Source organism: Cyprinodon tularosa, unplaced genomic scaffold (assembly GCF_016077235.1).
Source record: "Cyprinodon tularosa strain WSP-4 unplaced genomic scaffold, ASM1607723v1 ctg277, whole genome shotgun sequence".
NCBI lineage: Eukaryota > Metazoa > Chordata > Actinopteri > Cyprinodontiformes > Cyprinodontidae > Cyprinodon > Cyprinodon tularosa.
Genome location: NW_024038982.1, coordinates 320,220 through 337,819, shown reverse-complemented (window position 1 = coordinate 337,819; position 17,600 = coordinate 320,220). Strand labels below are relative to the sequence as shown.

At 37.6% G+C, this 17,600-nt stretch overlaps 1 protein-coding gene across 2 annotated transcripts; it reads left to right on the top strand.

Moving 5' to 3' along the window:
• Positions 1-6,157: 6,157 nt before the first annotated feature.
• s100w (S100 calcium binding protein W) lies at positions 6,158-7,152 on the top strand. 2 transcript variants are annotated; one of them, XM_038290172.1, is made up of 3 exons: positions 6,158-6,318; positions 6,518-6,666; positions 6,755-7,152. In XM_038290172.1, exons 2-3 carry the CDS (start codon positions 6,526-6,528, stop codon positions 6,944-6,946), a joined length of 333 nt encoding a protein of 110 aa, XP_038146100.1. In that variant the 5' UTR covers positions 6,158-6,318; positions 6,518-6,525; the 3' UTR covers positions 6,947-7,152. The 2 variants fall into 2 exon arrangements, with proteins under 2 accessions (XP_038146100.1, XP_038146101.1); XM_038290173.1 differs by having other exon boundaries at positions 6,162-6,318; positions 6,524-6,666.
• Positions 7,153-17,600: the final 10,448 nt, after the last annotated feature.

The window sequence follows — 17,600 nt, the reverse complement described above, 5'->3', positions numbered from 1 at the left end:
TTTTTTTTTTAATATTCTTCGGAATGACTATGACCTGGATGACTGGGGACTTTCACCTGCATACAATTCTGCATACAGTATATACACTGTGCAGAATTAATAGGCAAGTTGTATTTTTGGTGATTATTTTTACTATTAGGCCACAGTTGTGTTCTCAATCAACACAAAAGACTCCCTAATATCAAAGTTTCATATTTGTGGAAGGTGTTTTTTTTTTTTTTTTTTTTAGATTTGGCCATTTTATGAGGATGTCTGTATGTGCAGGTAAATATTACTTTGCAGAATTATTAGGGAATGTAATAAACAAATATAACAACTCAAAATTCAGAAATAAACATTTGCGACATTCAAAAACAAAAAAACAACCTTTCTTCACAGTGAAGCTCAAAAGCCTTCCATCCATAGATTCTGTCAGTCTTGATCTGTTTACGATCCACATTGCGTGCAGCAGCCACCACAGCCTCCCAGACACTGTTCAGAGAGGTGGACTGTTTTCTCTCGCTGTAGATCTCACATTACATGAAGGACCACAGGTTCTCGATGGAGTTCAGATCAAGGAAGCTATGTCATTTTTTCTCCTTTTAGACTTTCTGGCCAGCCACGCTGTGGTGTGTTTTGATGCGTGTGACGGAGCATGGTCCTGCATGAATATCAGGTTTTTCTTGAATGATGGCGACTTCTTCTTGTACCACTGTTTGAAGGTGTCTTCCAGAAACTGGCAGTAGGTCTGGGTGTTGATCTTGACTCCATCATCAACCCAAAAAGGTCCCACAAGCTCATCTTTGGTGATACCAGCCCAAACCAGTCCCTACCTTCAACTTGCTGGCTGAGAAATCAGTCTTCAGATATTTCTTTGCCCAATCATGACGTTTTATTTTGCGTGTTTTGTTCAAAGGTGGCCTTTTTTCGGCTTTTCTTACCTTGGCCAGGTCCCTGAGTATTGAGCACCTTGTGCTTCTCGGCACTCCAGACTTGTTGCAGCTCTGAAATATGGCAGCTAATGGCTTCCTGGCAGCTTCATGCTTAATCCTTCTCAATTCATGGGGAGTTATTTTGCGTCTTCTTTTTTCAACATGCTTCTCGCCCCCTGTTGGCTATTTACCATGAACCACTTGATTGTGCGATGATCCCGTTCAAAAGCTTGGCAATTTCCAAACTGCTGCACCCCTCTGAAAGACATCTGACAATTTTTGACTTTTCAGAGTCTGTCAAATTTCTTCTCTGACCAATTTACCCAAAGGAAAGGAAGTTGCCTTATAATTAAGCACACCTTATATAGGGCGTTGATGTCATTAGGCCACACCCCTTCTCATTATATAGACACACACCACCTGATTTACTTAATTGGTAATTGCCTTTCAAGCCAATTTAGCTTGGAGTAGGACAACATGTATGAAAAGGATGATGTGGTTATTTGCCTAATAATTCTGCACACAGTGTATCTCTGTAATATACTACAGTGAACTTTGCCTTTGCAAAGAATAAAATTATATGAAAAAGTCTAAAAAATGTCTCATACCACTCTGTGGACACTTTTTGGAAGCTTTGCAGAGGTCATTTAAAAAAAACATTAGTTAACAATCAATCAATCAATAATCAAACCTTTTAATCACTTAACGTTTAAAGCTCTTTACTAACCAAAAGTTAATAACATAATGTAGCTTCATTAAAAAAAAAATAAGACGCACACCACCTGATTTACTTACAATAAAACACATAAAAAGACTCTGTCTCCTCAAGTCCCAAGCAAATTCCTAGTATTAGTTAAAAGCAACAGACAATCTGACCTTAAATTTATTCTTGGAATTGAATTAATGTTTTGAAATAAATTCTTCTGCAACTGGCTGCCAGTACGAGGTCACAATATGGGGGTATTGTGCTCATGTCAGTTGTTACCTGTTAGCATCCGAGCAGGGAGCTTTTACCAGCTGCAGGCAGTGCAGTAGAGTTCTCCTACCCTCTAATACAGGGGTGCCCAAGTCCAGTCCTCAAGAGCTACCATCCTGTAACTTTTAGATGCATCTCTTCTCTAGCACACCTGAATCTAACCTCATTTAGCCCAACAGAGGCATGGTAACGAGCCACTCATTTGATTCAGGTGTGTTAAAAATGGTTGCATCAAAAAGTTGCAGGATAGTAGCTCTTGAGGAATGGACTTGAGCACCCCTGCTCTAATACAATGATCAGTAGTCCTTGGTAGCAGGGCATGTCATACCTAAGTTTGTCCACTAGATGACGCACCAGCCCTTAGGTTATTTCAGTAAAAATTTCTTTCTGCATTTTTAAATACTTAAAGATTTATTTATTCAAATCATCTTTAAAAAGAAGAGAATGATACATACACAGATGTGTTAAATAGAAAAACTCTGGAAAGCCAAATTATTATTTTTGAAAATATATGATTTCAAATTAAAACTTCAGCAACAGTTAAACATTTTCTGCCTAAACTATACAACCTTTATTTGTTTTTGTTAACAAAAAGCCTACCCAAAGGCTATTCATTTTGATAAATAAGCTGTTCTATATCCATTACTTAAAGGAATTTCAGACAGATATGTGCAAAAAAAATCTTGCTTTAGGCAAATGGTTTAGGTGTTTGAGAGCTATTAAAAATTACAGTACATGCTTTTTTGAACAAAACTTTTCGCTCTAAGAGCTGCAATCTAGATGTCAGCATTCTCCTTTAAACCACTTTCTTTTTGCTTTAAGCAAAGACAGACAAAAATCGACTGGAATGGGTTGACAGAATTGACTGATGTCTGTTTAAACCTCATTTTCGACTGGAGCACATTTATAGGAGACGGATCTGTCAAATCCAGAACATACAAAAGGTTTAAAATTATATATTGCATTAAAAAATAAGTACCATCCCTTCAAAATAAATTTCCTGGTTTCTCTAAAACAACACATTTCATTGGGGACAGATGTGGCAGGCTAATTTGAACACAAATATGCATACCCCACCTGAAGCAACTTCTCAGAGCCCAGAGGTTGCTGCAGGCCAACCGTCGCTCCACCATGATCCTTTTATCCAGTCTTTTATGTTCCAAATATAAATAATCCAAGTTTGTTTGTATAGCACTTCTCAGTAACAGGACAATTACTAGTGCTGTACATGAACCGAACCACTTTAACACAGAGAGAAGCACTTTGTGGTTGCATATTAGAAGCAGGTAAAGAAGAGTTTGAAAATTAAGCTAATAACACTTTAGTAAAAAATATGTTTTTATGCCTGATTTAAAAGAGTTAATGAAATTAGCCCTTTTAAGGTCTTCTAGTAGTTAGTACCAGATAAATGGAAAAGAAGAAGTGAAGGCTTTTACAAGCTTTTCAAATTGATCAATTGGCAATGGAGGTTGGACCAAACAGTGCAGCCAAAAACAAAAAAGTTATAAATTACATCAGAGGAAAAGCCTTTTTTTTTTTTATCATGTGACAAAAAAGTGTTACAAAACCAAGCCACTAACATTCAATCACTAAACAATGGAAGACAAACTGCTTAAATACAATGCAAACCCCTACTTTAGGCTGTATTAGGAGCAGAGCCCTAATTTAAAATTACCTCTGAGCAACATACTATCTTAGTCTGGCACTGAGTATAAATCTATAGCTTTAGTATGAAATATCTCGGATCCATTTTTTATACTCCACATATAAAAAAGGGTCTCATGCACTGGCTCTCCTGAGTTGCTTTTATTTGCTTCTAACTCCAAGAGGGTAGTAAAACAGAGAAGTGTGATGAGCTGCCAACAATGTACAATAAAGTGAGCACTGAGCAAAACAATGATATGTCTTCACTACCTTTCAACCAAACTAGAATCTAAACCAATAAAATCATATTGCACCAATTTAATAAGAGCTGTTCTTAAGGCTGCAACAAGATATCATCTAAGAAGAGATGTGATTTCCCCGACGAATCATTGGAGAAATGGAAAATCAGTGGAGAATGACATGGTGTATTTGTGTAGTTTTAGAATTATAAAATAAATCTGCCCTGATAAAAGCTTTCACATGATTTCTGAAGTGCATGAAAAGCATTTGAATGTAGATGTTGTTGATTTACCCCTGAGGTGCTGCAGGAGTCTCTCTCCAGCAGTGAATTTGAAAAACCTGAGCTGGACAAGAGGGTGTTAAAAAGTTTAATGTTTTGTCCTTAGCAACACATGATATAAGGGCTTAGTTTCCTCCCCCTCTCCTGCAGGGGGAATCTGAGAAGTACACAATGGCTGAAGGTAATCCAGCCCGGTTAAAGAGCAAAATGATCCACAGAGAAAACTTGGTGGGGGTTAAATTGAAAAGGAAAGTGCTTCCAGCCTGCTGCCTTGGAACCACAGAGTGGAAAAAAGAAGTAAGAGTCAGCCCAGTTCAGCAGAATAAAACTAAACTACTCGACATTGGCTAGGGCAGAGATTCCGCTTTCAAACAAAGAATGAGCCTAAACATACCACCGCAGCTCTAAAAGAATGGTTTAGATCAACCTATTTCCATTTGTTAGAAGAATATAGCCAAGTCCTTAGTTTTATTCCAAATCTGTGGCTAGCATGAAGACTGATGTTAAATCTGACTGAATTTTAGGATTTCACTCCTTCATAACTTTTGAATACTGTATATCCTGAGGACATATTTTCAGGTGTTAGACTTATTTTTTTGTACAACCTCTGCACATTTTCCTGTTTAAAAAAATTCTTTATACATGCACAAGGATAGAAGATTAGTAAACATTTTAAAATCTGAAAGAAACCTTCCATGAAGCATTAAGAAAGTTAGTAATCAAGAAAGCACGGCTGCTTTAAAGTAGTAGAACTAGAAGTAAATAAGAGAAGGGTGTTGCACACTTTAGTTCCGCACTGAACTTATGAATGTACAGGTTTAACTTAGCAGGACTAAAAAATTTGCAAAAAATTCCACATTTAAATCTGCCCTACTTAAGCTTTGAGCTGTTTGGTTTAGATCTCACAGTCTCTAAACAGGTTTTCTTTCAGGATGAACCTGTTTTTTGCTCCATCAACTCTAAATAGCTTCTCCTACACTAAGCTGACCTGTCAGCTGTGTTCTTTAGTGTTCATGATCCTGTTTGTTCACCATGGTTATCCAATACAACCTGAGGCCTTTGCAGAACAGTGGGACTTAAATGGAGTTTAAGTTAAGGTCAGGTAGAAAGCTGGTTTGCAATTAATTTTATTTATGGTTATCAAAGTTAATGGATTGGTTACAAATCCATGCCTCAGGATATGGATATTTTTCAAAGAAACTTAAGTTTCAGGGCCCGTATTTATCAAGCGTTACAACAATTCACCTATTCTTAAAGAAAAAATGAGAAATAAAAAAAAAAAGTATTCAGTTTAGAAAATAAAGTAATTCTGCACTGCCACAGTACAAAAGATGTCTGCCTCCATACAGCAAGAGTGAGACCTGCTCCTATGTAATTATAAACAACTATTTCTAAGCAACGTAGACAGAAACATTGAGAATTTCAGTTCATAAGCATGTTATTTATCATAATAGATGGTGATAAATAATATGCTAATGTATAATAAATTAAATTTCTGTCACTAAATCCAGTGTATATTTTTACACACTAGAGTTTGAAGTGGTCACCTGGTTTTCAATATATAACCCATGCAGTGGTTTATTTACAAAAGACTAACACTTGCAAGAAACAAAACACAGCCATCAGTTTTCTAAAAAATTTTATATTAAATTCTAGTTTAATATTTGTTGGGTTTGTTGTGCCGCACAGACAGCAGGTGGGGTGAGTGAAGCTCAATGGGTGGAGTGAAGCACATTTTTAAAACATGAATCACTAGCGATCTGTTTGTGTGGGTTTGTGTGTGTGTGTGCGGCCATGATTTTGTTGCCTTGTGGGGACAACCTACCATGAATATGCAATATTTTGGGGACTTATACGTACTTGTGGGGACCAAGGACTGGTTCCAATGATGGAAAGGTTCTTTTCTTAGGATAGGGAGTTTAACGCTGAGGATTAAGGTGTGAATTGAGTTTATGTTTGGTTTAGGGTTAGGCATGTGTTTGTAAAGGTTAGGGTAAGGGTTTGGGTTTGGCCATAGAAGTGAGTGGGAAATAAATGGAAGTCAAAAGAAAGTCCCCACAAGGATAGTATGACATAACATATGTGTGCGTGTGTGTGTGTAGGGTGGTTGTGCGTGTGTGTGGTTGTGTCTATCAATGGGTGCATTTATGTGAGTCATTGACTGTGTCCTCTTTAAGAGAGCCTCTTTCCTCCCAAACCCCAACAGTCTCTTCAGGGACCGAGCTGGTGACATAACTTCTTCTCACTTTGTGCACAGAAACTGTCAGGTGAGCACTCAGAAACAGCTGTTTCTTATTATCTGGGCTGATAGGGGGTGTGTTATGCAAAAAATGAAAATGATAACATGCAGTCTGTTTCAGAATCTTTTAACATTATATTAATTTATGTGTTGCTTTTTTTAATGCATGCATCCATGTGCTGAGTTCTATACTTTGCATTTCTTGGAACTTTGTTTGTTTTGACAAGTTTCAGTTATGGCCCGACTGGATCAGATCATCACAAACATGGTGGATGTTTTTATGGAGTATGCTGATGATGGAGGCAAGAAGGGTCAGCTGAGCAAGGAGGAGCTCAAAAAGCTCTTTGAACAGGAGATGGAGAGCCCTGAATTAAAGGTAACGAAGTGTAAAAAATGTGCATGAGTTGTTGATGAGTTTTGATGTTCATGCTGCTCTTAAACTGTTACATTTGCATCTTCACCAGGATAAAATTAATGCAGTTGACATTGAGGAAGCAATGGAAATGTTGGACAAAAACCATGATGGAGAAGTAAACTTCCGCGAGTTTTGTAGATGTGTGTGCGTCCTCGCTAAAGGCTACTTCAATAAGAAGACGGGAAAGGGAGGAAAGAGAGGCAAAGGCAAAAACAGGGAGGAAGCAGCTGAAGAAAGCTGAGGAAACCAAAAACTCCAACTTAAAAGAAAATGATGTGAAGATTATATGTTTTCTTTAAATGTTACACTACTGACTCTGCAACCTGCTAGATAAAAATATATCTTGTTGACTGGTTTCCAAGGAAATGTGTATACTATTTGAAAACAAATAATAAATATGAGTTTGAATGTGTCAAATAAAGAAAGAAGGTGATCAAACATTCAAAAGAACTTCACAAGATTTTGTTGTGCACACAATCATTTCAGCCCTTCCTTAGAGGTCCAAGCTGGATCCACTCCTTTCTTTTAAATCTCTGAAAAAAACCTGTTTAAAAATCAGAAAAGCCTTGACGTATTGCTCATTTGGAACTGGTGAAATATATTGGTTAGTTTATTAGTTTATTGAGTAGCAAACAAAGACAACAACAAACAAATGCCGCCACAGGAAAATATGTGGATTTCGCAAACTCAAAAGGAGTAGGTTAACGTTAACAGAATTTATGAAAAACCCACCCCTGACTTATCATAAAGTTAGATTTTCCCCTTACAAAAGCTGTTTACAGTTTAACTCTTGATAGATACCAGGTAACATTAGGTGCATAGCATCTATTTGTACTGGTGTATGACAGTACAAATTATATATCTGAATACAAAAACATTTACTAAGCACTTTCTTAGTCCTTTGATGGGTTCATAATACCACTGTTCTATTATTTATGATCGTACAATGTAAAAGGAGTAAAGAAATACAAAAATTACCAACCATTTCCTCAGTCATTTGATAGTTCTACAATGTCCCCTATTTTATCGTTTGTGATCATCCAAATTATAAAAGGAAAGTAGAAATACAAATATATTATATATGAAGGATTAAGACCCAATCCTTCCCCAAGTCCCCCTGGAAAATGAGATCCAGATCTCGATGGGGTTTACCTGTTTAAATAAAGGAGAAAAAAAAAAAAAAGTCAGGTTGACTGAAGCCTTTAGCCAACTAAAACTTTTGACTTGCTGTTTGAAGAGAGGAAAACAAATAAAGGTAGAACCTGGACAGGGTGATCAGGTTTTTGTTTCCCAGTCTGTACAGAAAATGGAATCTATGACTGACTGCATAGTTTGCTTATCTATGTTGTCCTTTATATGATTAGCAACCTAATACAGTATTAGCAGCTAGGAGACAGACAGACAGACAGACAGACAGACAGACAGACAGACAGACAGACAGACAGATGCGTACTGTGAGCTTCTTTAAGGTTTCCTGCAGAGTTAGCGTTCATTTATCTCGACCCAATTTCACATCTGACCAGCATCCCTTTTAGTTCTGGAGAAGAACAATTCTCCCACAGCAACATACTGCCACCATCATGTTTCATCATGAGGATGGGGTGTTTAGTGTGTTGAGCAGGGAAGCTTGAACAAACCTAAATCGTTTACTGGTTAGTTGGTATCTGAATCAAGTTGAAGTTGCATCCATGCTTGTGCCAAGGGGAAATTACCCATGGAGGTACAGTAGAAGTGCCTGTTGTATACAGCCATTCCTGTGCTTTGCCCTCCCTTTCAGTTAGTTCCTATTGTTTGTCTTCTCTTCAACTACACCTGGAGTTTTCAGGTCAGGTCTTGTCAGGTAGTGTTTGCCCTGCAGGCTTGCATAGAACAATAGTAATCCGTTGCCAGCATCTATAGACACGATTCTTGCCTGCAAATACTGCTTTGTAACTGCAATTTTATAATCTGCCTGACAGATGGAAGCAGCGTTCTGTGTACAGTTTATTCTGCAATAACATATACCAGTTTAAGCAGTTGAATGCATCAAAACTGAGATGAACTTTTTAAGGTTTATACAAATTGACAGTGTAATAATATGACCAGTTCAGTTATTACTGAAATTAGATATTGGCTATTTAGAATAATTGTTTAGTTTAGACATTTCTCAGAAATAAATACCTGTTATAGGAAAATTCGAAATTTAAGTGAAATAAGTGGCTCAAAATAGATTAACAAAGGTAATGAAAGATGAAATTAGAATAAGGATGGTTGTATTTATTACTAATACAACAAGACCTCATAAATTATGAATAGTTTCAGTATAAATGGACTGTACAATGAGTATTTGGACATGTGCTGGTGAAGATTCTCAGTAATCCAGGTCATTGTCATTCCAAGAAAAAGAAACTTGTTGTTTAAACTTGTTTCCAAGTTTAAAGATTTTTTGCTTCCCATCCAGGAAGGTTTTTCAATTCAAAATTTCAGGAATAGCATTGAGTTCAAGGTTTTTATACAGTAGCCCATCAAAACCTTGTTTGTTTTATTTTTTCAAATTGAAACTTTTTTTGGAATGAGTATTTGGAAAATGTTGATGCAGAATTAATAATGAGAAGGGAGTTTAAAAGGGCTCAGTTTATAAGTCCCAGAGCAGCTATGTTAGCTTTGCTCAAAAATGCCACATTTTTACACACTGCTTGTAAATTGTGTAGCATGTGGGAGATTTCTTTGTCTATAGTATTGCAGTGGGTTGTGATGGTTTGAGAGCTGCATTTAAATGTAAGACCCCAAAGCAAATGTTGGGACGTCTCTTTCCTCATCCATCTGTTTCTGTGAAGCCATCTACAAGGCTTATTTGCATGTATTTTCTTGAATCTAATGGACATTAAATTCTGTGCAAGTTGTATAAATAAACTAAACTTGCATTTCAACTTAAAAAAACCCTCACACAAATAGAAAGGAAATTAGAAGAGTTTTATTGATACATATTTAAATCATTGGCGCTCAGATCTCAGCTAAAAAACATCAGCGCTGAAATTAACTTTGGTCATATGCATAAGCTGATGAATAAGAACAAGATGAATTCCCACCCAGCCCTCATGCTTGGTTGAGATTCAGTTTCAGTTAATTCAGTTTATTCAGTTGAATTTTCACCTATGCTTCATAAATGCCTATATTCACAGATTGCAATTCCAATCATCATTATGTTGAAGAAAGAATGTGCGTTAAAGCCTGACTATATATTTTACTCTCCTTCATCAGTGGGAATAAAGGAAATCCAGGAACAGGTTTTTAATTCCACTTACTATGAGGTGTTTTCTCAGTATTCTTTTCAAGTTGCCACTTCAGGTCACAATCCATTGAAAAACAGTGAGCCAACTGTCATGGGTGGTTTCTTAGAAATACCAAGTACAGGTTTGACAGGTTTATAAAAGTCTAACAAAGACAACTAAAATATGTTTACAAATTTTAAAGATGTCCCACAGAGGACCAAGTAGTAATACTACCAAGCAGTAGTACAAATCAATACAAATGAGAAAGCTTTACATGAAATCTTATTTTAGACAGATTAAAAGGGCTGCAATTATACTGAACCTTTGATCTCACTTAACAATGCTGTTTAAATGGCAAGCTAAAACAAACTAATCAACATGAACAAATGTCATTTAAGCAATAAAAAAACAATAGCAAATTAAATTAGTAGATAACCACAAACTTACTTACAACAGACTTTATACTTACTTTGATGTGACCACACCACACCTGTACAGAGGCAAACTTTAGTTTGTGCCGCAAAGATATTAAATACATTTTGTCTCATCAAAAAGCCCTATTGAAAGCTAAAGTAGTAGTAGTAGTGAAGTTTGATCACAGCGAAATATACAAAAAATTAAGAGACAGCAGAAAATTGTGACATGCTTTCTTATTCTACAGACAACAGCATCGTATATATCTATATATATATGCTTCTTCCTTCCTCCCCTTGCCATGGTGGATCATGTGCTGTATCTTGTTACTCTATGCTCAACCTGAACTCTTGAATGACTTAACTCGGGCTCAATCCAAATACTTCAAATTGTTGCTCCTACCTCCTATTCCTAGCTTTTATCCCTTCACCTTTCGTTGGGGTCGACAATAAGAAAACAATCCAGGGTAGGAAAGGGACTCCAGACTAATGAGCCGAACCCGGACATCTTTTAGCCTTATCGATGTCATTTGGATCTGTATGGAGAGATATTTGTGCCATCGGTTTGAGCGCGCAGGAACCAATCCGAGCGCGCAGTGAGACAACAAGCGCACGCGCAAAGCCGGTCTGGCGCGCGCTCAACTCTGTAAAACCCTCTAAACACACACTGTTCTCGCGCTCAGTTTCATCTCTGCGCGTGCTCGAATCCGTCTCTGCTCGCGCTCGACCTGCTCTCTCTCCGCGCTCAACACCAGCTGTGCGCTCGGCTATGGCAAGCTCGACTCTCTGCGCTCGCAACTTCAGCAATGTATGTAAATGAACCATACCATCAGCCAATCACACTCAGCTTCTTTTCATCCAATGAAAGCATTCGTTCCTTCTTCTTCTTCTTTTTTATCATGGCGGATCGCAAGCAACTTTAAGGTGCATACCGCCACCTACTGTTCATGAGTGTGTAGCAACATTGTTTTACATCTATTAAATTCTATTTTTTTATTTTGTATTCTGCAGATAACTAATTAATGCTTTCCTTAATCTATAAATATCCTTTATATTTCCTTTATTTCCCAATAATCCTTTAAGACTCCATTCTTGGCCTGTCATTTCAACTACTCTTCTCAATTTCTCCCTTTCAGGTTCATATGTTTTACAGTTCATTAATACGTAAGCATTCGTTCCAAATACTACACCGGGTTAAATGAAAAAATAAAAATAAAAACACAATCAGGAAAATCAAACAACTCTTACAGTTATTTTGTCAACATTCCTAAGATGGTACTATAAAATATCTTGAATTATCTCAAATAAACTTCAGTAAAACAGTTATTAGATCATTGCCTCATCCATCTCTTTTACCTGCTATTGACATGGATTTAAATTTGCTGTTTTAAAAGAAAAATAAGGAGGATATTTCAGGTTCAAGTATGGTTCAACAATATATAGATAAAAAATATTATGGATATGTTAAATTTTTTATGGATGCTTCAAAATATTCCAATATTAGGAATGGTGTTTTGTTTTAGTTCCAGAATTTATTTTTAAATCGGGTAAAAGAATCAGTGATGGAATTCAGCCTACAAAGGAGAAAGGTTTTGGATCATATTGGCCTTACAATGGATTGAAGAAATCATTCCATTAAGAAGTTTAGTTTGCTCTGATTTTAGATCAGCAACCGTTATATTAATTTAAACACAATTATTCAGACAGCAGACCTGATCTGAAATTTAACAATTATTATTTAGAAGACCTTTTACAGATGGACTCTAAATAAGAGGGTTATTCTTTATTATATATATTAAAAAGAATAATTTGATAAACAGGGTTTTTCAGTTGGTGGCGGTAATTGTTGTTTGCCAACCTCCATAAAAAACAACAAAAAGAAGAAACACCCGCCACAAAAGCTAAGAGTAAGGCCAATATGATCCAAAACATTATCTATATACTGTTGAACCATACTTGACCCTGAAATATCCTCCTTATTTTTCTTTTAAAACAGCAAATTTAAATCCATGTCAATAGCAGGTAAAAGAGATGGATGAGGCAATGATCTAATAACTGTTTTACTGAAGTTTATTTGAGATAATTCAAGATATTTTATAGTACTATCTTAGGAATGTTGACAAAATAACTGTAAGAGTTGTTTGATTTTCCTGATTGTGTTTTTATTTTTATTTTTTCATTTAACCCGGTGTAGTATTTGGAACGAATGCTTACGTATTAATGAACTGTAAAACATATGAACCTGAAAGGGAAAAATTGAGAAGAGTAGTTGAAAGGACAGGATAAGAATGGAGTCTTAAAGGATTATTGGGAAATAAAAGAAATATAAAGGATATTTATAGATTAAGGAAAGCATTAATTAGTTATCTTCAGAATACAAAATTAAAAAATAGAATTTAATAGATGTAAAACAATGTTGCTACACACTCATGAACAGTAGGTGGCGGTATGCACCTTAAAGTTGCTTGCGATCCGCCATGATAGAAAAAGAAGAAGAAGAAGGAAGGAATGCTTTCATTGGATGAAAAGAAGCTGGGTGTGATTGGCTGATGGTATGGTTCATTTACATACATTGCTGAAGTTGCGAGCGCAGAGAGTCGAGCGAGCAGAGAAACAGCCGAGCGCACAGCTGGTGTTGAGCGCGGAGAGAGAGCAGGTCGAGCGCGAGCAGAGACGGATTCGAGCACGCGCAGAGATGAAACTGAGCGCGAGAACAGTGTGTTGAGAGGGTTTTACAGAGTTGAGCGCGAGCCAGACCGGCTTTGCGCGTGCGCGTGTTGTCTCACTGCGCGCTCGGATTGGTTCCTGCGCGCTCAAACCGATGGCACAAATATCTCTCCATAGATCTGGAAAGAACCTACAAGCAAAGGTACACAAATCAGTAGATGGCGTAGCATATATATTTACCCCACTTTCTGAAACTGGAGTCTGCTCTCTACCCAGAATAAATTAAATTTTCTGAAAAAATGCTGAATCAAATTGGCTGTACTGTAATGCCAACTCTACCATGTATGTAAACAGCAACAGTAAGTAGAGACTGAATAGGACTAGGCAAGTTTTAATTACTTAACTCCCTAGATTTTCCATACAGAGAAGAAAAAATTGATCAAACCATTATTGCATAAGTATATACACTCACCGGCCACTTTATTAGGTACCCCATGCCAGTAACGGGTTGGACCCCCTTTTGCCTTCAGAACTGCCTCAATTCTTGGTGGCATAGATTCAACAAGGTGCTGGAAGCATTCCTCAGGGAGTTTGGTCCATATTGACATGATGGCATCACACAGTTGCCGCAGATTTGTCGGCTGCACATCCATGATGCGAATCTCCCGTTCCACCACATCCCAAAGATGCTCTATTGGATTGAGATCTGGTGACTGTGGAGGCCATTTGAGTACAGTGAACTCATTGTCATGTTCAAGAAACCAGTCTGAGATGATTCCAGCTTTATGACATGGCGCATTATCCTGCTGAAAGTAGCCATCAGAAGTTGGGTACATTGTGGTCATAAAGGGATGGACATGGTCAGCAACAATACTCAGGTAGGCTGTGGTGTTGCAACGATGCTCAATTGGTACCAAGGGGCCCAAAGAGTGCCAAGAAAATATTCCCCACACCATGACACCACCACCACCAGCCTGAACCGTTGATACAAGGCAGGATTAATCCATGCTTTCATGTTGTAGACGCCAAATTCTGACCCTACCATCCGAATGTCGCAGCAGAAATCGAGACTCATCAGACCAGGCAACGTTTTTCCAATCTTCTATTGTCCAATTTCCATGAGCTTGTGCAAATTGTAGCCTCAGTTTTCTGTTCTTAGCTGAAAGGAGTGGCACCCGGTGTGGTCTTCTGCTGCTGTAGCCCATCTGCCTCAAAGTTCCACGTACTGTGCGTTCAGAGATGCTTTTCTGCCCACCTTGGTTGTAACGGGTGGTTATTTGAGTCACTGTTGCCCTTCTATCAGCTCCAACCAGTCTGGCCATTCTCCTCTGACCTCTGGCATCAACAAGGCATTTCCGCCCACAGAACTGCCGCTCATTGGATGTTTTTTCTTTTTCGGACCATTCTCTGTAAACCCTAGAGATGGTTGTGCGTAAAAATCCCAGTAGATCAGCAGTTTCTGAAATACTCAGACCAGCCCTTCTGGCACCAACAATCATGCCACGTTCAAAGTCACTCAAATCACCTTTCTTCCCCATACTGATGCTCGCTTTGAACTGCAGGAGATTGTCTTGACCATGTCTACATGCCTAAATGCACTGAGTTGCCGCCATATGATTGGCTGCTTAGAAATTAAGTGTTAACGAGCAGTTGGACAGGTGTACCTAATAAAGTGGCCGGTGAGTGTATTTTGAGAGTATATATTTTGATAGTAAGAAAGGGGTAAGAAAGGGACCTGGCATGGCCCCCTTCTGCTGCTACTGTGCAAAATATCGTTGTTGTTTTTTTTTCAGTAATCCTTCCTGGATGCTGTTTTCCTTTTTATTTTTATATGAGAATAACTGCTTCATAAATGTGTTCTAACATGACTGATTGAAACTTGTCATACTGGCTGTTAAAAGAGAAATCTTTACAACAGAAAATTCCAACAAGTCTAATCTTGCGGATGGGAAAAAAAATCGTTGATATCAAAACTGAAATCTATTTGTTCACATTTTGAATAAACAAACCAAAGCAAATTTTCCAGGAACAAACCTCCTGACAATGAGTAGTAATCAGACTTGTCAACAGTAATTACTTTAATTACATCAGTTGATATATGAAAAAAGCACACATTTCTATTGCTGAGTATCTATTGATCCTTTGTCTATAAGTATTGCAGTGGTGACAAAAGTAAAACTTCAGAGGTAAGTTATCAATAATCTATAAAGTACATCTCAGCTGAGCTGCAGAAATCTCTGGGGGCTTTGGACTGGACACAACAACTGTTGCTTCCAGGTCTGCCTTGCTAACAACTACCTTTATAAACTTGTCTATACTCTATACTGTAGAAGGTGCTGTCAACATGAATAATTAATCCAAGCAGTTAATAAAAAAAAAAAAAAAAAAAAAGAATTCTGATTGATACTTTACCACATTTTATAGCCGATGGCAACTAGGTCTAATTTAACTTTGCATCCAACATCCTAAAAAGTTCTTCCACATACATCTAGGGATGTAGACTGCTGTGCTTGGCGACCAACTTTTTTGTTGGTGCTTGGTTGGCACATTTTGCTCAAGTTTTGTGTAGTCTCTTCTTTGAAAACATTAGCATACTGTATATTGGAAAACATAAGTTATTTACATCTGATAAGCTCTCCTTTTTCATTCTCCGTTTTCTTCGTATTAACTTTTTTGTCAGTTGTCAAACAACAAATTTGTTAAAAACTGCCTGCAACCATAATCAAATGGTTCAAATCGATGGTTCCATCAAATCGATGGTTCAAATTGTAAGGATATATTTTTTTTTTAAACGCTGTTTATCATTAAGAGAAAGAACCTGAAATGGACTACGAAGTAACTAATCTATTTTGTGAATGTAAGAAGTATCAATTGACTGTATGATCTGGTTGAATTCTCTCTGTAAAGTGCCTTGATATGACATGTGTTGTGAATTGGCGCTATCAGTGGCACGGGAAGGGGGGTGCTGCGGGGGCTGCAGCCTCCCTCGTCATAGCATCAGCCCCCCATGGTGGGAGGCTGTGGAGTAACATAATATTGTACTTAAAAACATGAAATTATTTATGTATTTATTTTTTAAAGACTGTGTTTGATATGGGATTAAAATGATGGGCTGTGTATAAGATATAAACTAATGATTCATTATTTTAATATTTCATAAAAAACTAGGCTACTCCTCCCCCGGAAGTGCTTCCGCCACCTCACATTCGTTTAGGCATGGCTAGCAATAGGCAGCAGAAACGTATTTCTGACTATTTCGAGGTGAGAAATGGTTTTAATTCCCCTATACGCAAGAATAAGGCTGCATATCACTGAATATTATGTCTGTATTAAGCTATTAAGTGATAAAATATGAAATTAGTTTTTTTTTTTTGTGTGTGTGTTTTTTGTTTCAGATATGAAATCATTCCCCATATCCATAGTCGAATGGACTTTCAAGACGCTTAATGCTCAGTTTAGGCTATATTTAGGCCATGTTTCATTCAAGTATTCCTGATCCTGTTGATTGGGAGCTGTTGTTTGTTTTGAATGATTAAAAGAGAAGAAATAAAGTTTAAAATGTTCATGGTTTGTTCCGATGCATTTTAAATGGCAGTTTTTGGCGACAAATGTAGGCCTACAATATTATGTTAAAAACGTCAGCCACAGCCCTCAACATAATGATGTCACGTGTTTTCCAACCCAGCCATCAGCCCCCCTCGCTTGAAACAGCTTCCAGCGCGCCTGGGCGCTATATAAATAAACTGAATTGAATTGAAAAGTAGAAAGTATAGATACCCAAAATATCTGATTAAGTAAGGTATTTGTACTTTGTTACCTTACATCGGCTACTAAAAAAGTATTTGTACTTTGTTACCATTATGAAATATAAATACTTTAACCACTACACTTCTGGTAATAATACCTAAAGCTTATAATAAAAGCTGCAACACCCCTGTTGTCAAGGCGGCCCACTGAACCCGGTACCTTTTGCATTAGCAATGGAACCTCTACATTATGAGAAACCACCACTCCATTAGCCTGATAAACCAGACTAAATGTGAGATTAAATGTGTAATTCAGTCTGGCCCTGATGAATGAGACATCAGAAGATTGCTGACGAGAACAACCCGTTGTTTTTCAAACCATGTCTGTGCCTATTGGCCAACGCTCTGACCAACGAGCGCAACTGGCTGTGATGTAGCAAGCGAGACAGAAAGCTGGGGGGGGAGTGTAAACAAACAGCCTGTCGGTAAAATGGCGAATACTTAAAAATGAATTCGCGTAGAGCCTCTTCCTGCTCACATTTCAATGAAAACCCCAAGTCTAATCCTTCCAAAACTGATTCCAAAGCTGAGTCAAATGAAAACTGTTCAACAGTAATTGCCATCTTCCTTGTGGTGCTTTCTCCAGCATTGTGCAGCTTTGTCATCATGCCCTCAAAACCCCGCCTGCTTTGCATCCAGAAATTCAAAGCAAAACACATCTCTGCGTTGTGATTGGCCCACCTGTTCTAGGGCCTGGGGCATTGATCGATGCTAGACCAAACTCGCAGAGGAAAATGATTTTGGCCACTGGTGGGTGG

Excerpts from the sequence above, each read along its gene's own strand:
- s100w (XM_038290172.1), top strand. The coding sequence starts at position 6,526 with ATGGCCCGACTGGATCAGATCATCACAAACATGGTGGATGTTTTTATG. Across the intron at positions 6,667-6,754 it reads TGGAGAGCCCTGAATTAAAG|GATAAAATTAATGCAGTTGA; the intron begins GTAACGAAGTGT and ends CATCTTCACCAG.